This window comes from Tachysurus vachellii, chromosome 7, assembly GCF_030014155.1.
Source record: "Tachysurus vachellii isolate PV-2020 chromosome 7, HZAU_Pvac_v1, whole genome shotgun sequence".
NCBI classification, from domain to species: domain Eukaryota; kingdom Metazoa; phylum Chordata; class Actinopteri; order Siluriformes; family Bagridae; genus Tachysurus; species Tachysurus vachellii.
The window spans coordinates 2,975,381-3,001,711 of NC_083466.1; the positions used below are offsets into that span (position 1 = coordinate 2,975,381).

At 41.0% G+C, this 26,331-nt stretch overlaps 1 protein-coding gene across 1 annotated transcript; it reads left to right on the forward strand.

Moving 5' to 3' along the window:
• Positions 1–4,832: 4,832 nt before the first annotated feature.
• uggt1 (UDP-glucose glycoprotein glucosyltransferase 1) lies at positions 4,833–23,683 on the forward strand. The gene is made up of 40 exons (XM_060873894.1): positions 4,833–4,971; positions 6,030–6,162; positions 6,274–6,353; positions 6,468–6,598; positions 6,693–6,805; positions 6,973–7,147; positions 7,313–7,409; positions 7,494–7,572; positions 7,680–7,780; positions 8,300–8,399; positions 9,501–9,561; positions 9,846–9,937; positions 10,036–10,186; positions 10,300–10,419; positions 12,041–12,126; positions 12,262–12,397; positions 12,527–12,658; positions 12,743–12,907; positions 13,018–13,138; positions 14,068–14,166; positions 15,351–15,445; positions 15,565–15,771; positions 16,040–16,171; positions 16,254–16,384; positions 16,504–16,599; positions 16,684–16,786; positions 17,512–17,591; positions 17,689–17,878; positions 18,007–18,165; positions 18,246–18,331; positions 18,414–18,498; positions 18,886–18,974; positions 19,374–19,478; positions 19,886–19,970; positions 20,195–20,377; positions 20,819–20,979; positions 21,920–22,034; positions 22,203–22,319; positions 22,474–22,639; positions 22,901–23,683. Exons 1-40 carry the CDS (start codon positions 4,935–4,937, stop codon positions 22,924–22,926), a joined length of 4,620 nt encoding a protein of 1,539 aa, XP_060729877.1. The 5' UTR covers positions 4,833–4,934; the 3' UTR covers positions 22,927–23,683.
• The last annotated feature ends 2,648 nt before the right edge of the window (positions 23,684–26,331 follow it).

The following is a 26,331-nucleotide window of genomic DNA, read 5'->3' on the forward strand; positions in this document are numbered from 1 at the left end:
AGTCGTATCTCTTACAGGAATAGGGTATTTCCGGTCAATACCGTACGACAACGGCAAATTACCTGCATACGGTTGTCACTGTGAATTAATTCGCAAAGTAATTTAGGTTGATGGGTGTCGAATTAAAATGCATGAGGGGTAATTAGGATGGATATTAATCAGTGTCGTTTTATTTAGTCAATGAAACTATTTTTTTTTTTTACCTTCAATTAGAAGCTACTCAGACCAGCAACGTACAACAATATTGATCGTAAGCAAGTGCGATTATTTTGCCGTACGCAAGCATATTGTGCTAACTGTGAAAGGAATAAAACGCACAGGATGGAAATGAATCAACGACAGGGTGACAGCTGAGTTACGGTTACCACCTCGAAGTGTGTAAATAAATAAATAAATAATACCCGAGGAATAGCAATAACGATTCTGTAATTTGAGAGTGTGGATACAAGACATTGAAAACTGAACATCATAAAGCTAATACAGTTATGTGTGTCTTGATCTGTGAACAAAAGGACATAAATACACCTAGCACCGATCACCGATCTTACCCTTGAGCTCTTTCGCTTTAACATGACCACGTTAACTCGTGAAAGAATTGGTGTACAAATTTAGACCCGAATCTAAGAATTAGTTCTCGTAAGAATTTGGCCGTATTCCAGACTGCGTCCACCAAATGCATCCAGTAATTAACCAACACCGCAGGAACGAAAGCTGGAACTGGCCCAGAACTGTCTGCGATTGAATAAAACCGAATTAACTGTACCAGCTAAATCAATCTGAACACCATTTTTAACGTATTACGTTACACAATGGACTTACAGAACCTATCTTTGATGATGTTTTGGCCAATTTGATTAAATGAAGCTATTTGAAGCTACGCTTTATGCAGCACGATCCTTTTCAGCCCCACATTGTGGTCTCTAGAATTAACTCCTAATGACGGACATTGATTTTTACGCTTCGACGCGTCTTGTGCCTGGATTTTATAATCGCTTTATTAAAGTCTGAAATAACGGCTACATTTAAAACAGCTACTTTTCCTCAGAGATGGCTAAGTGTTCCAGCATCGCTGTCCACTATTATTCAGGTATTCAGGCTTCACCTTTCCACACTCCCAGAGGTTATATCTACAAAAATGGAACCGAGACGCTATAAAGCAGCACCCGCTGTGCTGTCATGCTTGATATACCTTTTTAATTCAATCCTTGAGCACGCAATTTTGGTCCTAGCCACCCTGCCCTGTGAAGGTGGGTATAAACATCCAACATGCTCTTTTAGGTTCGAGTTGGGGGTCATAAGAACCGGGAGACATCTTGGGTGCCTGGCTATGCTTCATATCATCAGCCTGGACATTGATTACAAACAACCATGAAAGCTTAAAAATGAAATATTTTAACAGCAAAGAGGCTTTAAATTTGGTGTTTTACGAGTCGGATAAATGCAACAAGAAATGAGAACATATTAAGTGTTAAGTTTCTCCTAAAAAGTTAACGTATTTTAGGTTCTATGCTCCAGGTGCTGGCAAAGCTTTCACTCTGACCCCAGGTTCCTATAAGCTTGTATATGTGAAAAAAAATTTTCACTGTAATGTATACGTGACAATGAGAGTGTGTGTGTGCCCTGCGATGGGTTGGCACTCTGTCCAGGGTGTATCCTGCCTTGATGCCCGATGATGCCTGAGATAGGCACAGGCTCCCCGTGACCCGAGGTAGTTCGGATAAGCGGTAGAAAATGAGAGAGTGAGTGTATATGTGACAAATATACATGAATGCCTTTTTTTTGTTTATCTTCCTTTCACACAAAATGTAAAAATTTATGTTGTTTTCTTGTCCATTTTCACATGGCAAAAGTTTTAAAGCCCTCACCATCCTTTTAAGAATTCAATTCATATTTTTTTCATTAAAAAAGTTATAAAGCTAGTGTGCTTTTTGGCAAACCTCTTGTGAATTGTCAAACTACTCCCCTTTGCTTCTTCTGCACTAGCTCTGCTTTATAGAACCGAATATAGAAAGTAATCAAATTGAGATGTTTTACACCCATTTTTCATAATAAAAATGACAAGTTGTTTTCTGATTACGTTACCTGTGAAACTGGAAAAAAAAAAAAAAATATATATATATATATATATATATAAATATATATATATATATATATATATATATATATATATATATATATATATATATATATATATATATATATAGGCCACATGATCAATGGACATATTAGAAAGGCAACACTGATTAATATTATAAATGTGATAGATTAACAGACAGATGGAAAAACAAACAATTAAGCAAACAATAGTCTTTATTTCCATGCTTTGAACCTCTAAAAATGTAGAAATGTCTGGTTTGGGCTGCATGTGCTCCTTTCTGTCTTCTTGCAAGTTCAGCTGCATTATGGCATTACAGGACCTTTGGGAAATCATAAGACATTGTAAGCCCCAGCACCTATAAAGTACAATCAACAGACTCAGCTACTTTCTTTATTGCAACTGCATTGCACCCTTCTGAAATAGAACCAGTGTGTTGTTAAGGACGAAGGCTGGAATTCTGACAACTTCCCATGTTGGGTAGTTGGTGTTTAAAAAAGTATTTCCCAGAACCTTCTTGGAAAGCCAACACTAGTTCTGAATGACATGAAATCCAAGTACTTATTAAAAACACACCAACATTGTGCTTCCCAACTTAAAATATGTTCAGGAGAAGGACCAGGAACAATTTTGATCATGGTTGATGACTTGCTGGGGTGGTACACCTCTGGACCTTGGAAGAGGGTATTCTTTAAGAAGCATGTGTCTTGGGAAATAAACATAAGTGCTTCAACAGCCCACTGACTAACCAGTCCTTAAGCTGTACGGTTTGGTCTACACCTATTAGGTACAAGAAACTAGTATATCCAGAAAACCTTTCATATCTAAAATTGGGCAGAAATTCGTGTCCTTTTTATGAAGAGGACCATCCAATTATAAGGAATTGTGTTAGCTATAAAATCACCATACCCTCTCCTTCAGGGGTATTTTTTGCAAGAACTTTAGTGGTTCTTGGTACTGTTAAGGGCATCCCCTTTGGTGGAGTATGGGGCGTTCAAACACTGACCTTTAGTCTAGACTAATTCAGACTGTTTTCTGGGTTTTGGCTGTACATGTTAGCCATCACCAGGCCTTGGGCCAAATTCGACTATGAGCCAGGATTGAAATCTGCCAGCCAAGTGTGTCGTGCCGTCTCTGGCATTGCAGCACAGACGGCTTTTTTGAGATGGTCGGTGTCAAGGCTGTGAGCACATATGTGCCTTTCAGTAGATCCAGACCTCTCCAATAGCAGGATTGTTCATGACAACCCACTTGGTACTATATGCAAAATATGAGCAGTCCAACACTTGTACAAAAAAAATAAACATTTATGAGGTGAAAATACCCACTTCAGAACAATGATCTGCAAATTTGCAGGAATCCAGGTAAATTCACAGGTTCAGCAATAGACAATGAATGGTAAGTCAAGTCAAGTCAAGTCAAGTCAAGAAGCTTTTATTGTCATTTTGACGATATATACTGTATAGCTATTGCAGTACACAGTGAAATGAGACAACGTTTTTTCAGGACCATGGTGCTACATAACACAAAGACAGAGCTAAGGACTTTGGAAGTTGGTCCTAGATACATAACGTGCATCTGTGCAAACAGTGCAGGACAAGACAAATAAGACAGTGCAGGACAAGATGAAAAGATAAACAAAAAATACAAGACAATACACACACAAAAAAAATACACAAAAACAGCACAGATCAGCGTAAATACTGTATGTTCAAACAATATTACGTGTGCGGAAATACTGGAACGAACACATTAGTATTATAGCAGCAGTTACATGAGGTATTGTAAAGTATTGTGCAGTACAGCAATCGACTGAAATGTGAGACAACATGTGCAAAGAGCAAAAAAAGTGTGCAAAACAGCCTGTAAACAGTTGTATATGGTGGTGCTTTAGACATGGATGTAAAATTGGAAGAGTGCTGATTTTGTAATTTGTCAATGTGATAGCAGCAAGAGTCTAACTGTTTAATTTGTAGATTATTTTGGAGTCCTAAGCTTTGAAGGACAGACCACTCGGTGCTAAACGGACAGCTTTACTCCATCTTTATTCATTCATTTTCTACCGCTTATCCGAACTACCTCGGGTCACGGGGAGCCTGTGTCTATCTCAGGCGTCATTGGGCATCAAGGCAGGATACACCCTGGACGGAGTGCCAAACCATCACAGGGCACACACACACACACACACTCTCATTCACACACTACGGACAATTTTCCATAGATGCCAACCAACCTACCATGCATGTCTTTGGACCGGGGGGAGGAAACCGGAGTACCCGGAGGAAACCCCCGAGGCACGGGGAGAACATGCAAACTCCACACACACAAGGCGAAGGCGGGAATTGAACCCCCAACCCTGGAGGTGTGAGGCGAACGTGCTAACCACTAAGCCACCGTGCCCCCCACTCCATCTTTATCTCCACAGAAAAGAGGAGGAGGGTAGGAAGAAGAAGAAAGAGAAAAAGAAAGGAATGGTGCATGTATGACAGTGGTGTTTATAGCAAATGCTGTCATGAGTCACTTTGTAACATTCACATCTGATTTTTTTTTCTCATCTTTCCTCAATACTTCAATAAAAAAAAATTCACTACCATATAAAATTACGTTCTTAAACAAGATAAACCTTTACAATCACATCCATTTGTCATGTTTGACAGCTAATGTCGCCTTTTTGAACTGGCAAAACAGTGTCTTTCTCTCTCTCTATGCAGGACCCGACCAAACAGGAGCTGATCCCAAACAGCTAAGCTAAGTGCACTGTGTAGGGTGTAGAAGGTGCTATTTCACACCCTATGTAGTGGACTCGATGAGGAAGTAAGGCGCCATTTGGGATTGAACCATGTCTAGTCTAGCAGGAAGTTCAGAAGCCGGTGGAGGTATGAGCTGTTATTTTCACTTCTGTTACCATACACACGATTATTTTATTTTGTTTTTATTTTACGATGTAGTAAACGCGAAAGGTTTACAATTTTCGTGAATAAAACCTAAAAAAAGAAAAATAAAATAAAATATTTATATTATACATATACACATGTTATATATACATATTTATATATATTTATATTAGCCTTTACCGGCTAATAAGCTAGCTACAGAATGAGACGTTATCTCTGCACAAGGAATCACGTCTCCTGTGTTTTTTTTTTTTTGTTTGTTTTTTTTTAGTGCTTTGCTCAATATTAGCTTGTTATCATCAGGTCCTGATATGTTTTAGCGGCTAAGCTAACATCCTAGTTAAAAAACCCGGACGTGTGTTTTTTTTTCTCGATGCTGATTGGCTGTCTGAGTGGCCACGCTGAGGCTTTAGATTGGCTGAAGCGCGAGACTCGAAAATAAAAACGATAAAATTGTTAACTGTTTAAAGTCGAATGTGTATACTTTGTTTTTGATGTCTCAGTTTATCTGAGAAATTCGTCATTTTAGGTGTCAAGTCATTGAAATATTTTCAAAGCGTTTGTATGTATGGATAAAATATTTATCTTTAGGTTATGTTGTGCGTTTATTCTAAACTACGGTGGCCCATAAAGGTCTAACTACATGTACAAACAAACAAAAACACTCAACTGCTCATTTGCTCTGATTGACCACATCAGATGAAGGTGTTCTTATTTATTTAATTCATTAATTTTTTTTTACATTAAGACAAAATACACCATACAGCCACAAGTTTGTGCACCCATGACCATCACATGCAGTGCTGGTTGTTTCCCCCAAACTGTTGCTACAAAGTTGAAAGCACACAATTGTCTAGTATCGTCAATGTGCGATGTAAAATTTCCTAAGAACTAAGAAGCCCAGATCCTGTTCCGTGTGCAAAAGGGGAGGTCGGTGAATGCCTCAGGACGATTTATATTAAAATGCCATCAAAATAGTTTTGCAAGGTTAATCATGATTTCTCTAACAGTTATACATGTTTTTATTTTATGCGTTCTAGGCTATAAGATGTGGATTCTTTGGTTGTTTCCGCTGGCTCTTCACTTCGTGTCCTGTGTCGATGGTGACTCGAAGGCTGTAACCACAACACTTACCACCAAATGGCCCTCTACACCTTTGCTCCTGGAGGCCAGGTAGATTCAGTTCAGAGAAACGTGCTAATAAATGTGTATGTCAAAATGACACTAGAGTTAAATTTGCATCTGGTTGTATTTTAACAAACACTGATGATTATTTGTCTCCAGCGAGTTTCTTGCAGAGGAGAGCCAGGATAAGTTCTGGAACTTTGTAGACGCTAACCAAGATATTGAAAATGACCATGATGGTAACTTTCTTGCATTCAGTCATGCATCTACTCACATAACCTTATAAGCATGCTTTTTCCCCCCATTCATTCAATCGGTTATTGGAGGTGTTTTTTTTTTCCCCCCTTTCACAGGCACAGATCTGTCCTATTATGAGCTGATCCTAAAGCGAGCTGGTCAGCTCTTGAGTCCTGTGCAACTGAAGCTGCTGAAGTTTGCGCTCTCTTTACGTTCCTACTCCTCCACCGTATATGCGTTCCAGCAGGTCAGAGAACCTACTGTATATGTAGGGATGAAACCGCATATAATCGTGCCCATCTTTTCATCGTCTGTATTTAACGTTTGCAATCATTCCACAGATTGCATCGACTGAACCTCCTCCTCCAGGCTGCAAGGCGTTTTTCAGCGTCCACGGAGAGAAATCATGCGAACTCGACCGTCTGAAGGACCTGATCGATGCCGCTTCAGAGAAGTAAGCTCTTTAACAGAAGTAGTATTTCAACTAGCAAATTACGTTCGAATACATTACTGTTTCTATAGTAACAGCTAATTCACAGGACGGCCTTTTCCACGTTATCGAAAGCTGTTAATAAATGTGTTGTTATTTAACACTGAAAAGTGATTCATTTATGTTCGCAGGCCAAAGCCTTTTCTGTTCAAAGGCGATCACAGGTTTTCCTCTTCTGAGCCTGAAGCTCCCGTCGTCATCCTCTACGCTGAGTTGGGAACCAAAGATTTCGCTAAATTCCATCAGCACATGCTGGCCAAAGCCAACAAGGGCCTGATTAACTACATCCTGCGCCATTACCTCACTGTGAGTACAGTTTCAGGTTGTCCCTGGTTGTTTCTTCTTTTATTTATATTTCCCACTGGATATTTCTTTCTTAATCACACACAAGTGTATAAGCACTTATATAAGTCCTCACTTTCATACTGTCTGAAATATCACAATGAACTCTATGTACTGTTCGCATTGCAGAAACCAAGTGATAATAGAGTTTTCCTGTCTGGATACGGGGTTGAGCTGGCCATCAAAAACCAGGAGTACAAAGCCAAAGACGACACCCAAGTTCAAGGTACGATGCCGCACGGTTTTCAGTCCTAGCTATCGAAGTGTCCCAGCAGGGTATCGAGTCAAACGCTTCCCTCTTATCGGACAGGTGCCGACGTGAACGCAACGGTGATCGGCGAAAACGACCCAGTGGACGAAGTGCAGGGCTTCCTGTTTGGCAAACTCAAGTATGTTTGTTCCTTAACAAATATTTTCTCACACTTCTACGATATCTTAGGCAGAAGTATATAACTGGATCAGCTCACCCTGTCTGTATTTGCGTCTTTAAATCCAGAACTATCTACCCAGAGCTGAAGGAACAGCTGAAGGAACTGCGCAAGCATCTGGTGGAGAGTACAAACGAGATGGCGCCGCTTAAAGTCTGGCAGATGCAAGGCGAGTCTATTAAACATACGAGCATATGTCTTTCCCGCTACAGCTCCGAAGATTAAATTGGACTTAGCGCATGCATGTTAGCACCCATATCCCGTCCCTTCGTAAATAGTTCGGCGTCAAGCTTTAGCGCTCTATTAAGAAGAGCCGTCAGGAGACTAAAGCCACCCACACATAAAAGACGGCTCAAGACACAGGCGTAATAATCCATTACACAGTTACTATCTCTGATAAAAACCCAGCCTTTTAAATCCGTGACACCTGGAGGAAGCTTTTTGTCACGAATGAAATTAAGCCATTAGAACTAATTCCCTTTTAAAGGATTACTTCAGGGATCAACGTCCTCCTTTTGAAATATTCAAGCCCGTTTTCTGTTCCTACCCCAGCCTGTTAGAAGTAAAGCTGATCTCAGGTCAGTTCTATTGGAAATGAACTTAATTTCACTAACTCTCTCTCTCTCTCTCTCTCTCTCTCTCTCTTTTTCCTTTCCTTTTCTATTTCTCTTTCTCCTTCGCTCTATAGACCTCAGCTTCCAGACAGCAGCCCGAATCCTGGCCGCCCCTCCTGTTGAAGCTCTTACAGTTATGAAAGACTTGAGCCAGAACTTTCCTACAAAAGCGAGGTACATCATAAAACCGCACCCATTTCAAAAGCAGGTCAAACGCGACGTCGGTGGCGAAGCAGAGAACGAAAACCGACGAGGTTTAAAATCAGCGCGGCTTTAATTAAGGAAATCCAAACGCTGTGTTTTTCTTTACACAAGGGGAAAGGCTTTTCATAGAGAAAACAAATCTCGACTCATGCCCGAGGCTAGAGGTTATTAAAGCAAGACGTAATTGTCAAAAAATTTATCTCGGCTGCTTTAACGAACACAGTAAATTTCCCACGTCAGCAATTAATAAAAACAGAACACTCCTGTGAAACGAAAAGGGTTTAAAGACTAGATGCTAAGAATGCAAAATAATTTCCTAAGATTTATTTATTTTTTTTAACCTTTTAGAATATAAAGTACAGTAATCCCTCGCCACTTCGCGGTTCAAGTTTCGTGGCCTCAGTGCATCGGTGATTCATCGAAAAATAAAAATAACAACGGTTTCCCAGGATGCCAGACAAAGAGAGAAACTCTCGCAGAGGCTTTGTACATACCCACGGGCACTCAGACAAGGCACGTGATTAGCTCCCGGTGCGAGATCTGAGCTGATTGGCTGCGCATCCTCTCCCAGCTTCTTCCCTTGTTGTACTGTATCTCGCCACTCTCGTTCACGCGGTCAACCGTGTCTCGCGTATTGTGTTTTCGTTAAGCCCTTACAATGCCTCCTAAGCGCCATGCGCTTGCAAAAGATTCCACTAGTGAGCCCAAGAGGAAGATTATGACCATAATTGAAAAGGTCAAACTAAGGTTTTATAGTTAAATAGATTTAAGTAAAATATATGTGAATGAGTGAATGTATAATATTAAGGTTTTATAATAAGTAAAATATATATATATAAAGTATAAATATACATATTTTAAACATTCTGGTACCCACACACACATACGGAAATTCCTAGTGGGGCCAATCCTACTTCGCGGATTTTCACCTATCGCGAGGGGTTCCGGTCCCCATTAACCGCGATAAACGAGGGATCACTGTACTCAGTCTTACACTTTAACTAGCATCGGCTCGAACCGAACTCTTTCTTTCTCTGTTGGTTTTGTTATCTTTATACTGCTTCTGTTCAGGTCCCTAACCAAAACGGCGGTGAGCTCAGAGATTCGAAAGGAGATCGAAGAGAATCAGAAGGTAACTTTATTTGTGTTTCATTGTCCGTGCTGTAAAACATAAAAAAAAAAAAAAAAAAGTATTTTGACGTCTTGTTGAGAATGTTTTCTATCGTTTGCTTTGAAATCCTCAGGTTAATTCTACCCCGTATCCATCTAAAATCTCGAAATAACACCATATTCAAATATTTACTAGCTAGCAAAATGCTAGCAAATTAAAACCAGCACGTTAATATAGGTTTATGATTAGCCTTGTAGACAAAGGTTTCTAAAAACGATGCTTAATATGCATGTGGTTCTTGGTAGTACTTTAAGGGCTCGCTTGGACTGCAGCCAGGCGATTCAGCTCTCTTTATTAACGGACTCCACATTGACCTGGACATGCAGGATATCTTCAGGTGAGCAGCAAATCTAGAGCCAGGATCGTGTTCATTGCCGAGTATTACATTTATTACGCAATACGAATATTATTTGACACGTATGTTGTCCCGTGCAGCGTGTTTGATGTGCTGAGGAGCGAAGGTCGTGTCATGGAGGGCCTCCGTAACCTCCTCATCGATACGCCCTTCATCCACGATATCCTCAAACTGAACATTCAGCCGTCCGACTCGGATTACGCCGTGGACATCCGCAACCCTGCCGTATTTGTAAGCTTACAAACACAGTCACGTGATCACCGTAACACGAAACTTCATCCCATCTTCTCATTTTTGTCGGATAACCGCAGCAAACCGTATCTTATATATTCTTCTCTTTACAGTGGATCAATAATCTGGAGACGGACGGCAGGTACACGTCGTGGCCAGCGACCGTGCAGGAGCTTCTGCGTCCCACTTTCCCAGGAGTCATCAGACAGATCCGCAAGAATTTCCACAACATGGTGAGCACCTTGTCTCTGAACCAACCAGCCAAGCGTTCTGCTTACGCATGTAACACAAGCATGACGTTCCAGTGTAATCATGCTACTTCAACTGCAAAACAAGCTAAAGTGTTAGCTAAAGAAACTATTTCAAAATAGTTTAAAAAAACTAAAGAATTCTAGATAAAAGTATAAAAAAAATCAAGCATTAAATATTAATATCAATATTAATTAATTAATTTATTCATTTAAATATAATATAATAATATATTATAATATATATATATATATATATATATATATATATATATATATATATATATATATATATTAAATATTAATATTTTATAGTATTAAGTATTAAAAAAAGTATTTAAAAAATTCTAGATAAAAGTATTTAGGAATTGGACCAAAAGAGCTCTATCTAAAGATTTATCTAAGAAAATGTAGACGTTTTGAGTTGAAGAAAACCGAAGTTCGGTTTCTACAGAAGAACTAGACATTCTAGTGTAAATAACAGAGGTTTTAGCTAAAGAACCAGAAATTCTAATTAAACAGCTAGATGATCTTATTGAAATTACAATTTTCTTACTAAATCATTTACAAAGAAAAGGTCTAGCAGAAGAACTAGACATTTTAGCTCGAAAAAAAAAACCCCAAAATGACACGCTACAATTCCAAAACAAAAATGACTACGTTAGACAGTAATGTGTAAATAAAAAAAAAAGTAATAACAAAATAAACTTTAAGAAGTGATCCAAAGTTATCTAAAGATCTCGATGTAGTAATTAATAAGTTGAACTAGAATTTCTAGCTATAAAATTACACCTTTTAACTACAGTTCTTGTTAGAATTTATTTTGAGAAATTCTGGTTAAAAAAAAACAAAAATTCTAGCTAAAGAGTTAGAAGTTTTGAGACAAACCTTATTACAAAATAAACTCTTAAGTAAGGAATCGGAAGATCTAGCTAAAGATTTAGATACTAATCTCAACTTCTTGCTATAAAATGAAAGTTTTGAACTTTGAAAGTTCTAGTTAGAATTTTATTTTGAGAAATTCTGGTTAAAAAGAAAATTCTAGCTAAAGAGTTTTGAGCTGAAGTTTTAAGACAAATCTTATTACAAAATAAATTCGAGTAAGAAATCCGAAGATCTAGCTAAAGGTCTAGATGTAGTAACTAATAAATAGAACTTGAAGTTCTAGTGATAAAATTACACTTTTTAACTACAGTTTTAGCTAGAATTTGTTTTAGAAGTTCTACGTAAAAACGTATTTAAAAAGTAAACTCAATCTCATTTTGTTTTAGCTAAAGAGTTAAAGTTCTAAGACAAACCTGAGTCAGAATTACAAGGTGATTGTGAAGCTTTAAACGCATTTTGTTTTGCTTCTTAAATGAATATTTTAGTCAAGTTTATTTGTATTTGGATTCTTGCAAGTCATTAATATGAAACGACAAAGTCTCACACAACTGAGAGTAAAGTTGTGTTTGCATTGGAACATAACAAGCTATAAAAACTTGACCATGTTGGATCAAATCATTCATGGTGATAATGATAAGATGATAAAATAAAGCTAGATTCTTCTACGTTTAAGTCTTCTACGGTAACATAGAACTAACAGAACTATTGTAACGTCTTTTAGGTCATCATATTGGACCCGACTCAGGAGAGCACATCAGAACTCTTGAGTGTCGCAGAGATGTTCTACGCCAATAACATCCCCCTCAGGTACTTAGTTCAGGTTGAACTAAGTAAAAAATGAATAGTGTCGAAGTCTTGGCTAGGTTATTTAAATAAATCCCGTTTCAAATAATTGTTGTTGGTGTCGCTCTTTTTTTAACCCTTTTGTTCTTGGCGCTTCAGAATAGGACTGGTGTTCGTGGTGAACGACGCTGACGACGTTGACGGCATGCAGGACGCCGGAGTCGCTATGCTACGGGCCTTCAACTACATCGCGGAAGAAGTGGACAATCAGTTGGCCTTCGATGCCGTCGTGTCAGTAAGTCGTGTTTGCTAGTTGCTAAACCGCAGAATTATAATCGGATAAAATTGATATCTATCCAAACGCAGCAACGAAATAAATACGTTAACATTTTAGTGACTGTTTTTATTTATTTATTTATATCAGATGCTGAACCGTGTGCCCAGCGGAGGGAAGCTGAAAGTGGAGGACGTGGTGGCCGTGATGAAGAAACGTTATCCCTACGTGGAAGTAAACAGCATTCTCGGAGCAGATTCGGCCTACGACCACAATCGCAAGGTACGTTTGTGTAATTAAGATGGATTCATTTGCTTGATCAGTGTAAGAAGAAGTAGCCGTGTGCTAATCACAAATGACGTGCAGGAAGGGAAGGCGTATCACGAGCAGACAGGAGTGGGTCCTCTACCCGTGGTCCTGTACAACGGCATGCCTTTACAGCCAGAGCAGCTAGACCCCGATGAGCTCGAGACCACCATCATGCACAAGATCCTGGACACCACCAGTTCTTTCCAGCGATCCGTCTATCTGGTGAGAAAAACCTCTACCTTTGCTTCGCTTCCAACAACACAGTTTGTGTCCTGCTGAAGCATAAAACAATGCTTTCGTCTTATTCGATCGAGTTATCGTTTTTATTTCAGGGCGAGCTGGCAAGCGATCACGACGTAGTGGAATTCATCATGAACCAGCCGAACGTGGTGCCACGCATCAACTCGCGCATCCTAACCACCACCAGGAGCTACCTGGATCTCTCCAGCACCAGTCAGTTCACTTTTATTAGCTTCCCCAATCTAATTTGCGATCCAGATCATTTGCAGCGCTCAGCTGATGACTCGGCTCCAGGGAACGCGGCCTCGTTTCCAGTTCTAAACGTCACTAAGCGTTCTCGCTCGCTCTCGAAAATCCGTTTACCTACACAAGGAGTAAGCGGAGGATATTCATAAACTGATTTATTCCTCTAGGAAATTAAGTTTGCTCGAGTTGGAGGAGCGTATTTATGTTTGGCTGGAAGCTGGAATAGGGTTAAAGACAAAATTGAACAGCTAGTTGCGAAAAAAACGAAAGAAATGCATGGTTTCTCTCGTATTACGGAGATTAGTTTTATTTTTCAGGTCATTTTTCTATCTCTCATGTTTTTACAGTAAAGTTTAAAGCGCACTTGAAGTGTACTTGATTTTAACTTTTTGTAAACGAGTTACAAGTAAAACAGCCCTCTTTTTAGAGAAATGCTTAAAACACGGGGGGCACGGTGGCTTAGTGGTTAGCACGTTCGCCTCACACCTCCAGGGTTGGGGGTTCGATTCCAGCCTCCAGCTTGTGTGTGGAGTTTGCATGTTCTCCCCGTGCCTCGGGGGTTTCCTCCGGGTACTCCAGTTTCCTCCCCTGGTCCAAAGAAATGCATGGTAGGTTGATTGGCATCTCTGGAAAATTGTCCGTAGTGTGTGATTGCGTGAGTGAATGAGAGTGTGTGTCTGTGCACAGGCTCCCCGTGACCCGAGGTAGTTCGGATAAGCGGTAGAAAATGAGTGAGATGATGAATGAGCTTAAAACGCGGTGGAAATAAACGAATCCAAGGACATTCCTTGTCATGTCATAAGAAAACATTTATTTATTAGTCAGCTGTGTCAATTTTTCACGTCAAGTAGCATTTAGTTATGTTTCGGTACATTTGTAATCCTTATCGCCTTCAGATAACCATTTTATTGACGATTACGCCCGCTTCCTCTTCCTGGACACTAAAGAGAAGAACACGGCCGTGTCTAACAGCATGAACTACATGACGAAGAAAGGTAAGCTGTCCTCTTGTTGCCATAACGACTGACATCAGGTCGGTTAGCATTTTACCAATACTATACAGTTTAGGACATTACTGTTTTTTTGTTGTTTTTTTTTTTTCACAGCTGCCTATAAATTTCACTTTCAGTGTTTCACTTTCATCTTTCTCTTTCTCTCTCACTTTCCCTTCTGCTTCCGTTTCCTCTTTATCATCTTGGTTTTCTTTTAAAGGAATGCACTCTACTGTCTCCTCTGGTAATTCCTTTTTCTTAACCGCCGTCATCTTAATGTATGTGAATGCTTATGCTTTGTGTGTGTGAGAGTGTGTGTGAGAGTGTGTGTGAGAGTGTGTGTGAGAGTGTGTGTGAGAGTGTGTGTGAGAGTGTGTGTGAGAGTGTGTGTGAGAGTGTGTGTGAGAGTGTGTGTGAGAGTGTGTGTGAGAGTGTGTGTGAGAGTGTGTGTGAGAGTGTGTGTGAGAGTGTGTGTGAGAGTGTGTGTGAGAGTGTGTGTGAGTTGTTTTTTGTTTTGTTTTCCTCTCTTCAGTTGTCACATGGATGACAAATTGAAGGAAAACCCCAACATAATGTGTAAATAAAATTTCTTTTTTTCCTTCTTTCTTTCTTTCTTTCTTTCTTTCTTTCTTTCTTTCTTTCTTTCTTTCTTTCTTTCTAACTTCCTTTCTCTTCCTTCCTTCCTTTCCCTTCCTTCCTTCCTTCCTTCCTTCCTTCCTTCCTTCCTTCCTTCCTTCCTTCCTTCCTCTTCCTTCCTTCCTTGTATGTGAATGCTTATGCTTTGTTTGTGTGTGTGTGTTTTTTTTTTTCCTCTCTTCAGTTATGTCACATGGATGACAAATGAAAGGAAAACCCCAACATAATTTGTGTTAATAAAATATTAGGCTATGAAATGATTTGTTTATCTTCCCATCATTTGCGTAACTGTCACTACAGACTTTCCTCGTATCTTTAATCGTATGCTGATGAATTCAAACAGACACAAGGGAGAAAAGCCCCTACATAAGCTACATAACCAGCACGTTAAGCTATATTAAGTGTCTGTGTGCGACCGACATAACAGAGCTCCATTTCTAGCTTTGTTCTGTCCTAATATCGACTCCTGTACAGTGCTCATTTGTTGCCTCATTGTGTTTTACCAAATAAATCCATGAAAATAAACCCAACATCGTTCGATCTGCATTCAGATGATGCCGTCATCCGTCCCGTGACGTTTTGGGTGGTCGGCGATTTTGACCATCCAACAGGCAGACAACTGCTGTACGACGCCATTAAACACATGGTAAAGTCCAAATGAAAAAGATGTATATGTAGATGATTGAGCCATTGATCAATGTATGCTAAAAGTACATCACCCAAAAGTTTAAGCATTACAAATTTTTATTTCAATCTTCTGTCCAGAAAACTAGTAATAACGTACGTTTGGGGATGATCAATAACCCAACGGACAGTCCCTCGAACGCAACCACTCTGATCGCCCGGGCCATCTGGGCGGCCATGCAGACTCAGACGGCCAACAACGCCAAGAACTTCATCACCAAAATGGTCAAAGAGGAGACGGCAGAAGCGCTGTATTCGGGGACCAACATCGCCGCGTTCGCTGTCGGGGTGAATTAAAAATCGATCACTTCTTAAAAACATAAACAAAACGTATTCACTTGGTTCGATTGCAAATTCTACCCAAAGGAATTTACAGTATATTTTTCTATTTTTTTCTATCATTTCTATTTTATCATTTGAACGAATTCATAACAATTTAACCCTTCCTTATATTTCAGTATTAAACCACTTTAATTATGAGATTTTATTCCCAATTAACAGGATATAAAATGTCAGATATTGACTTGCATTGTAAATCTATCTTGTGCTTCTCCAGGGCATGGACGTGTCCCTTTTCAAAGAGGCGTACGCGTCTCCTAAAATGGACTTCCTCTTGGCCCAAGCCGCTTATTGCCGCGACGTCCTAAAGCTGATTAAAGGCCAGAGGGCCGTCATTAGTAACGGACGGGTGAGTTAACCGATCGGATGAGGGAAGCCCTGAGACGGAATCCTCCGAATCCTTTTCCGCATATCTTTTCTGTTCTTTGCAGATTATCGGCCCTCTCGAGCAGGGGGAGGTCTTTAACCAGGACGACTTCCTACTTCTGGAGAGCATCATCCTGAAAACCTCCGGAGAGCGAATCAAGAACAAAATCCAGCAGCTGGGTGTTGAAGAAGACCGGTACGGCAGCTCGTCGCACCTGGATGTAGTGATTAATAGAGTACACCATGATGATGCTACACTGCATTCTAGAGATGAAGACATTAGTTGTGACAATTAGCTTTTTTTTTCCTCCCCAGAGCGAGCGACTTGGTCATGAAGGTGGATGCTTTGCTGTCATCGCAGCCCAAAGGCGAGGCCCGGATCGAGTATAGCTTCCCGATGGAAAGACACAGGTGAATAAATGTGAAAGTCCAGTACATTTTTCTAATTTCTTCAGCTTCGTTCTCAAAGTTCATCATATCATACGATTGTTGCAGTGCTGTAAAAATCCGCCCTAAGGAGGAGGAAGTGTACTTCGACATAGTGTCTGTGGTGGATCCCGTCACCAGAGATGCTCAGAAACTGGCTCCTCTTCTCTTGGTAATATACTTAGCCTGTATCATGGCATTATAGCACAGTTTTATTTCCGTTATCCTTCCATTGTCCTTGCTCCAAGGCTTAAAGGTGCCCTTCCACACAAAACCGTTTTTACTTGGATTTTTTGATATGTGTTAGTTAAATATGTGTTTGTGTTGTGTCGTGAATGTGAAAACAGTTCAAGCCACTTAAAAGAAATAAGGGGAGAAATCAGGTCAGTTGGAAAAGCTGGTCACTCTGACGTCAGAGTGACTGAGCTCATTACTATTCATGAGCTCTCCCACTTGAGACCGCGCCCCCAGAATTCGTGTAGCTCAGTGAGTTTCCTATACAGCAAGGATGGCTGAACGTCAACGGGCTTGTGAAGAAGCCGTTCTGCCGCAATTCAAGGTGATTGTAAACAAAGTTCCTCTAGCCAAGGCTACTTATTGCGCTGGGTGAATGAATAGTCATGCTCTCATATCCTAGCGGTTAGCCTATCGGAGCCAAGCACCATAGCTCATTTGAATATTCATGAGAACTGGCGCAAATCGAGCTGAGTCTTCCTGCAGGCTTTCTATACCACAATAGAATGGCTTGAAACAAGGTAACCAAGGCATTATTTCCACAAAAACATGTTACAGAGTCCATGGTAAACTTCAGACATTACCACAAAAGTAATGAAATACGTGTAGCAGGGCACCTTTAAAGCTTTTTGACGTCACTTTTTTTCTTCGCGCACCTTCCAGGTCCTTAAACAGCTGGTCAACGTAAACCTGCGAATCTTCATGAACTGCCAGTCCAAGCTCTCGGACATGCCGCTTAAAAGGTAAGCGTTGCTCCAGGATTCGCATCACACTTTGGTTTAGATGTAACCGTCCGTCCATCCTCGGATTCTTATACATCTTTTTTCTTTTGCGCCGTAGTTTCTACCGATACGTGCTGGAGCCCGAGGTAACCTTCATGGCAGACAACAGCTTTGCTCTGGGACCGATCGCTAAGTTCCTGGACATGCCCCAGTCTCCACTATTCACCCTGAACCTGAACACCCCTGAGAGCTGGATGGTAGAGTCTGTGCGTACTCGGCACGACCTGGACAACATCTACCTACAAGAGGTATGTCCATCTGCAAAGAGTATAGAAGTACAGTAGATCTATAGATTTAACATGTAATCGTGGTCATACCGTCCTCCTGGATGGATGACTAGAAGCATGGATGGTTAATTATAGTGTTTGCTCTTCAGGTGGACAGCATTGTAGCTGCAGAGTATGAGCTGGAGTATCTTCTCCTGGAAGGTCACTGTTTTGATGTGAGCACCGGTCAGCCACCTCGCGGGCTCCAGTTCACCCTGGGCATGGCCTCAGACCCCGTCATAGTGGACACCATCGTCATGGCTAACTTGGTAAGGGACTTCTTTTCGATTTTATCTATGAGATGTCGTGTTTGCGTTGTACTCCAACGACCGATTCGTTTCTCCTCCAGGGCTACTTCCAACTCAAAGCAAACCCAGGAGCTTGGATCCTTCGGCTGAGAAAAGGAAGATCTGACGATATCTACAAGATCTACAGGTAGGTTTTTTCGGTGTCCGAGTACCGTACCGTATGCGTGTGTATGGGATTGTGTGTGAGTTTCACATTTCTTTCGCCATAGTCATGACGGTACAGACTCTCCAGCCAACGCCGAGGACTTAATAGTCGTGCTGAACAACTTCAAGAGCAAGATCATTAAAGTGAAGGTGAGTGCGAAGAGAGCTGGTGTCTGATGCTAAGGTTGGGTTTGAAGGTTGGGCTCGCGTTACGATATGAAGTTACGATAACATGCTGAGATATCATGGGTATTGTGAATATTATAATAAGCTTGTTTGAAATGTCCTACTTATAAACTCCACTTTTCACGCCTTGCTTGATTGCTCACTATTCCCATAAACCATGTCCCAGTTGGCCCTAGAACCTCAGGCACTGATCTGGTGTTCAGACTGTAATCAGATTTTACTGTAAAACTGAGTTTCATTCTTTCATGCGTTGAGGCCCATCGTACTCTTTTGTCCTGTTCTGCTTTACAATGTAATTTCGAGTCAGTCCCAGAAGCCCTATGTTAAATTTCCTTTGTAACTCTCTCTCAGGTGCAGAAAAAGCCAGACATGATGAACGAGGAGCTCCTCAATGACGGCAGCAGTGAGAACGACTCCGGATTCTGGCAGTCCCTAACCAGGTAGAGGATCCCAAACCCTCTCTCTTTCTTTCTCTCTTTCTTCCTCCCTTCCTTTCTTCCTCTTCCTTCTTTCCTTCTTTTCTTTCCTTTCTTTCTTTCTTTCTTTCTCTTCCTTCCTTCCTTCCTTCTTTTCTTTCTTTCTTTCTTTCTTTCTTTCTTTCTTTCTTTCTCTTCCTTCCTTCCTTCCTTCCTTCCTTCCTTCCTTCCTTCCTTTCCCTTCCTTCTTTCCTTCCTTTTTTTCTTTTTCTTTCTATCTTTCTTTCTTTCATTCCCTTCCTTCCTTTCTTTCATTCTTCCTTCCTTCCTTCCTTCCTTCCTTCCTTTCTCTTTCTTTCTTTCTCTTCCTTCGTTCCTTCCTTCCTTCCTTTCTTTAAATCACCTACACATTCTCTCTTCCAGGGGATTCACCAGTGGGCAGAAAGTGGAGGAAACCAAGAAGGAAAAAGACGACGTCATCAACATTTTCTCTGTGGCCTCGGGGCACTTGTACGAGAGGTTCCTGAGGTAAATCTCACTTCCTGCTGAGTCCCCCCGCCCCCCCACTACTCGGCTCAATTTGCTCCGTCGATTTGCGAATGGATTTTACATTTGCTGATCTGAGGATGGCACCGTGTGATATTTGAAAATGGCACCACCTTAGATTGACATTTGCTTCTGCCTGTGTTACATCTTTTTATAGAATTATATTTCTTCCCGTTTTCCGCCCGTGATCTTTAGACGTGTCGCGTCCGATTAGCGCCGGCATTATTCCTTTTCCGGCAGAATTCCGTCTTTAAGGTCATTTTCATGGATTGCTTCCTCAGTCTTAAATTACTCAGGCTTAAAGCTGAAAGATGTCATGATCTAGGGTCAGTTTTAAATGCTATACTTGATAAACGTTATATTAGGTTTTTTTTTCTCCTTTCTTTAAGAATAATGATGCTGTCTGTACTGAAACACACCAAGACACCAGTGAAGTTCTGGTTTCTGAAGAACTATCTGTCACCGACCTTCAAGGTGCGTATGGGAACTCCCAATATCATGCAAAAACACACGTCCCGAATGCGTAAACTTTATTTTTCCTCAAACTGACACTTTGGTGATATTGGTGATACCAGCTAATGGCACCAGGACCTCAGCACCATCTGACCAATCAGGCATGAGAATTTAACAGCACTGTGTTCATTAAGAGAGCCAGTTAAATGGAGTTTAAACGTATTCATGTATCTCTGGCACGGCAGGAATTCATCCCCTACATGGCTCAGGAATACGGCTTCCAGTACGAGTTGGTGCAGTATAAGTGGCCTCGCTGGCTCCATCAGCAAACCGAGAAGCAGCGCATCATCTGGGGCTACAAGATCCTTTTCCTGGACGTACTCTTCCCACTCGCCGTGGATAAATTCCTCTTTGTGGATGCTGACCAGGTACCGTTTACTGTAGGGAATTAAAGGAGGTTGCATTACTTGGACGCTTCTGCCCCCTTCAGGCAGAACACTGTAACTTCACCCGGAAGCGTGAAAAGTTTAGTTTAGATTAAATCTGACATTTTTCTGACCTTTTTTTTTTTTTTTTTTTTTTTTTCTTTTTTTTTCCTCATTTCATTTGCATAGAAATGGCAAATATTCACCCAATGTCTAAATAATGTAAAACATTTCCTAGCTGAACATTTTGAGACAAAACCCAGTGTGGTTATTTTCCAAAATTAAAGTTAATTAATGCTTTCTGATTACTCAGAATCAGGCATTGTGTTCTAACACACTCTTCCCGTCTGTTAGCTTTGCTTAGCTAGACACATGCCTGTAAGGTTTTCAATCATATCTCGCGGCAGTTGACTTGATGACAGGTTTTTCGCCACAATCCTCTAGATTGTGCGAACAGACCTAAAGGAGCTGCGCGACTTGGACCTGGAGGGGGCACCATACGGTTACACGCCTTTCTGCGAGAGCCGCAGGGAGATGGACGGCTACCGCTTCTGGAAGTCAGGCTACTGGGCCAGCCATCTGGGACCCCGCAAATACCACATCAGGTTAGGAGGCACCGACGATCCCTGACCAAATGCATGAAGTAAAAATAAACAGATCCTTGTTGGAAGGAGTCTCCAGTGTTAGTGCTTTGTCAGAGGTTTACAAAATGGGCCAATAGCAAGTTCATTAGCAGTCATAAATAAGTTCTTTCTTTCGTTCCTTTCCCTTCTTTCTTTCTTTCTCCCTTTCTTTCCCTTCTTTCTTTCTTTCTTTCTTTCTTTCTCTTCCTTCCTTCCTTCCTTCCTTCCTTCCTTTCTCTTTCATTCATTCTTTCTTTCTTTCCCTTCCTTCCTTCTTTCCTTTCTTTCTTTCCTTCCTCTTCTTTCTTTCTTTCTTTCTTTCTTTCTTTCTTTCTTTCTTTCTTTCTTTCTTTCTTTCTTCCTTTCTCCCTTTCTTTCCCTTCTTTCTTTTTTCTTTCTTTCTCTTCCTTCTTTCCTTTCTCTCCCTTCCTTCTTTCTTTCTTTCTTTCTTTCTTTCTTTCTTTCTTTCTTTCTTTCTTTCTTTCTTTCTTTCTTTCTTTCTTTCTTTCTTTCTCTTCCTTCCTTCCTTCCTTCCTTCCTTCCTTCCTTTCTCTTTCATTCTTTCTTCTTTCTTTCTTTCTTTCATCCTTCCTTTCTTTCTTTCTTTCTTTCTTTTCTTCCTTTCTTTTTTCTTTCGTTCTTTCTTTCATCCTTCCTTCCTTCCTTTCTCTTTCATTCTTTCTTCTTTCTTTCTTTCTTTCTTTCATCCTTCCTTCCTTTCTTTCTTTCTTTCTTTCTTTCGTTCCTTCCTTTTTTTCTTTCTTTCTTTCTTTTTTCTTTCGTTCTTTCTTTCTGTCCCTTCCTTCCTTCCTTCCTTTCTTTCTCTTCCTTCCTTTCTCGATATGGGCCACAGGTCGAAGCCCAATAGCCAGTTCATTAGCAGTCATAAATAAGTTTGTCTTGTCTCCGTTTCTCTTGCCAGCGCACTGTATGTGGTGGACCTGAAGAAGTTTAGGAAAATCGCTGCAGGAGACCGACTGCGAGGACAGTACCAAGGACTGAGCCAGGATCCCAACAGTCTGTCCAACCTCGACCAGGTGTGTGTGTGTTGGCATGGGAATCATACAAAACTGTGCCAGAACACAGTTAACACTCGCTTTCACACATGACCAGGATGCACCAGTTAGTTTTGGTGCCATTAGGTGCTATAGGGTTCTTTTCACGTTTGCCTTGCTGCAGAATTAATTTATTTTTTCCCAACACAGGATCTACCGAACAACATGATCCATCAAGTACCCATCAAATCTCTGCCGCAGGAGTGGCTCTGGTGTGAGACGTGGTGCGACGACGCCTCCAAAGCCAAGGCCAAGACCATTGACCTGGTACTTACCATGCATTTAAATTTTTTTGTTTGCATTTCAACTGGTTTATTGCCCTTTTTCGTGAAACCATCACGCTCAACCTCGTACACACATTCATCGGGTGTTGAGACTCCTCGGTTTGTTCTGTATTAACGGATGAATGTTTACGTTACAGTGCAACAACCCACAGACTAAAGAGCCAAAACTCCAGGCGGCAGTCCGGATCGTGGCTGAATGGACGGATTACGATCAGGAGATCAAGAGAATTTATAACAAGTTTCTGGAAGGACGAGAGAGAGGAGCTCAGTCTGGAGAAAAACACACACAGGAGAGAAAGACAGGTGAGCGCTCTCTACCATCACTGACCTATAACCTCTGTTTCTCACTCGTGGTCCACTCTCTCTGGTCCACTCTCTCTGGTCTCTCTGGTCCACTCTCTCTGGATCGCTATTTAGAAATGAATCAATCATAGCTTCGTAGCTAAAGGTTTCTGAAGAGCTCTAAAACCATTCTACTATCGGTACCATTGTGTGGCTTAAGCACTATAATACTTACCAGCCAACTCACCTCTGTTTTTTTCTCTCTCTCTCTCTACTTTTTAGATGGACAGAAGCACACAGAGCTGTAAACGGACTGTTTTCCACACACAGGGACGACTGACTCTGTTTAAAGAGTTGTCTTTTTTTTTTTTTTATCCTTGGTTTTCCTTTTAAACAAACAAAAAAAAGGCCTATTCTCCTGGAGCGGGGTCCATGTTGGCGCTGTGAAAACTTGAATGGAATGTTTCATCCTATCTCGTTTGTGTATGCATGGGGCAAAGGGGCAGGACCAAGAGGAAACTGGCATAAAGCAAATTAGGTAGCTCTACTGTGGAATTCTGGGAAATCATATACGAGGCGTCTCTTATATCTGAAGTGCTATAACAAATATCTCTGAATCTGCCCAAGTGTGTGTGTGTGTGTGTGTGAGAGAGAGAGTGTGTGTGTGTACCTGTTAAGTCAATGCTCAAAAGGAGACACATCCTACCATCTGGTTAGTGAGAAATTCATGACGTTTCAGTTCTTTCTTACAGTTCTACGCTTGTCATCGATCAATAGGAAAGGCTAATTTATTCAACTGAAAAAGGATATAAATAAAGGATGAATTTTTTTTGCCCTGTGTCTGATTACTCACAAAATGAGCAGAACTTTTGTCTATTCGTTTTCTTTGCCAATGTTTTGGAAGTGCACGTAATTTTTTTTTCTCTCCTCTCCTCGATCTACTGTATCGTTTTTAAGCAAATCCGAGAACACAGAGGACATTCAGTCAGTCGAAATCTGTTGTCGGGATAATGCGGGATTAATTGTGGGATGTCGGATATTTTTTAATAAAAGAAATGGAATAAATTCATGCTTTGCTTGTGGGTTTTGTTTTCCCTTGAATTGTAACGCATTAAAATGAGCTGCCACAAGGGGGCGCCATGCATCAACAAACGGTCTCGGATTGGGACTTCACGTCAGTAAATATAAATATGGTGTATAAAAATAAACAGAAGTATAACTACGTAATCTGAAATGCTTTCCAGTGGGAAAAAAAAATAGGTAATAACTAAAACTTTTTAAGATGAAGGAGTCTTTATACATTTTGTGTTTTTTCCCCTCACATTTGTAGGTGAAAGATACATATTAAAAGTCCCAACATATTAAAAGTCTAAACAGTTCAGCAAAGGTTTAAACAAAAAAGATCATATTCAATTCATATATAATAATATACTGTTTCAGCCTGTTGTATAATAATAATAATAATAATAATAATAATAATAATAAACATCCCAAATAATCCTTACTTGCAATGAAAAGTAAAAATCCCTGGCTGTTATTGGAAAATAACCAAGTTTGAGATAACATGTATGTGGACACGGTGGCTTAGTGGTTAGCACGTTTGCCTCACACCTCCAGGGTTGGGGGTTCGATTCCCGCCTCCGCCTTGTGTGTGTGGAGTTTGTATGTTCTCCCTGTGCCTCGGGGGTTTCCTCCGGGTACTCCGGTTTCCTCCCCCGGTCCAAAGACATGCATGGTAGGTTGATTGGCATCTCTGGAAAATTGTCTGTAGTGTGTGAGTGAATGAGAGTGTGTGTGTGTGCCCTGTGATGGGTTGGCACTCCGTCCAGGGTGTATCCTGCCTTGATGCCTGAGATGAGGCACAGGCTCCCCGTGACCCGAGGTAGTTCGGATAAGCGGTAGAAGATGAGTGAGTGAGTGAGAGAGAGATAACATGTAACATTAACTTGATCACAAGACCCATGAAGTGTTTTATTTCTTACTTCTTTCCTAAAAAAGATTTCACATCAGATTTCTGTCAGTGTGTGTAAACTTTTCATCTCCTGTGTCCACTCCTACTGTGAGACTGATTTGTAATTCAAACCGTCATCATGGCACAATCTTCATTTCACTGTGGTAAATCTCATGGCAGATGGATGGTCTGGTAGATGAACACGCCGTTCGTCCGTTAGTGCGGAAATTCTGTGTAGTGATAGTTTAACAAAAAGGTTTTTTTGTTGCAGAAAGTCGGTGGAGGTGAGAAGTTTCAGTGTCGGTCGCAAACCCAGAAAGAGAGTCATTTGCATGTAGATGATAGTTGTGGCCTGAATCCTTTCTCTCTCTCTCTCTCTCTCTCTCTCTCTCTCTCTCTCTTGCTACATATAGTTACCATGACAACGTGCCAACCATTTATTTCTGTATGATTCAGCCAGTCTGCTCGTTATTGGCCGTTTCTTTTTTAGACCTCATGTTTTGGATGAATTTGCATGCAAATGACTTGGTGCTGTCTCCGTCTCTCCTTTTTTTCCCTTCTGCCCGTCTCGTCTTTGTTTCCTCCTTTCCTCCTTCTCTCTCTCTCTCTCTCTCTCTCTCTCTCTCTCTCTCTCTCTCTCTCTCTGACTGTAAAACACTAACACTTTCATGGAGTCACGGTTATAAATGTGGCTTGTTCTCAGGCCAAATAGCTGCATATTATGCAACATTTTTTCAGCTCAGCAGTTCAAGAGGTGCAACTTGAGTTTCGGGCCAAATAATAAGGCTGGTATTGAAAAATAATCAATAACAGGATGGGGTGTGTAGCCTAGTGGTTAAGGTGTTGGGTGACCCATCGGAAGGTTGTAAGTTCAAGCCCACGTCCAACCTAGCTGCAACTGTTATGCCCCTGAGCAAGGCCCTTAACAATCAATTGCTCAGTTGTATAAAAAAACAACAACATTGAGATAATGTAAGTCTCTCTGGATAAGGGTGTCTGCCAAATGCTGTAAAGTAAAGTAAGGATTGTGTGTTGAAGTTTTCTGTTTGCAATTACAACAGCTATAACCTCCTCTACACTGTTACAAAGTGCCGACACTGGAGGCTTTGTTTTGTTCAATGCGCTTACGTATGTAGAACGTCCACAGCACAAGGTCCCGTGAATGAGTTATAGACTATGTTACTATAGAAATGCTAATGTCTGTTACAGTTTTTATCCAAAAGCATGGTGGACACCAAGCTTTTAAAATGCTCTTTTTACTTCTACTACTTTTTTTTTTTTTGCTCTGCATTACTCACGAAAGAGATTGATCAGACTTAAGGAAAGGAAGACACCACAGACAAAAAAAAAGCAGTTTACGCGAGTGGGCATCCCTCCTGTTGCTGGGGAAGATGGTATCTCTTGGGTGTCAGAGCTGTGTGTGTGTGTGTGTGTGTGTGTGTGTGTGTGGCCGTCTGTCTCTCTCTGTCCAGATGGCAGCGGTCAGCCATTGCTCACTCCACAGACAGATTAAACGGAGCACCAATAATAATGACCAATAGGCACATCTGCCATCTCTCTCCCTCTCTATCCCTCTCCCTCAGTGCCTTGGCGTGGCTTTGATCTATCTAACTGGACCAAGAAGCCACTGGTGCCACCTGTGCCCGACGCCTGGCACCTCAGTGGGAAGGAAGGGGCAGGGAAAGCAAATGAAATCTTTGAGTGTGGCTTATTCAGTTGCCAGCTGGACTGCTGCAGATTATCTGAACTTCTTGACTTCTGC

What these genes read in the sequence shown, in the direction of transcription:
- uggt1 (XM_060873894.1), top strand. Translation starts at nt 4,935, where the DNA reads ATGTCTAGTCTAGCAGGAAGTTCAGAAGCCGGTGGAG. An exon ending in TAAAGTCTGGCAGATGCAAG is followed by an intron (nt 7,781 to 8,299) that starts GCGAGTCTATTA and finishes TTCGCTCTATAG; the next exon opens with ACCTCAGCTTCCAGACAGCA. An exon ending in TTGTACGAGAGGTTCCTGAG is followed by an intron (nt 19,479 to 19,885) that starts GTAAATCTCACT and finishes CCTTTCTTTAAG; the next exon opens with AATAATGATGCTGTCTGTAC.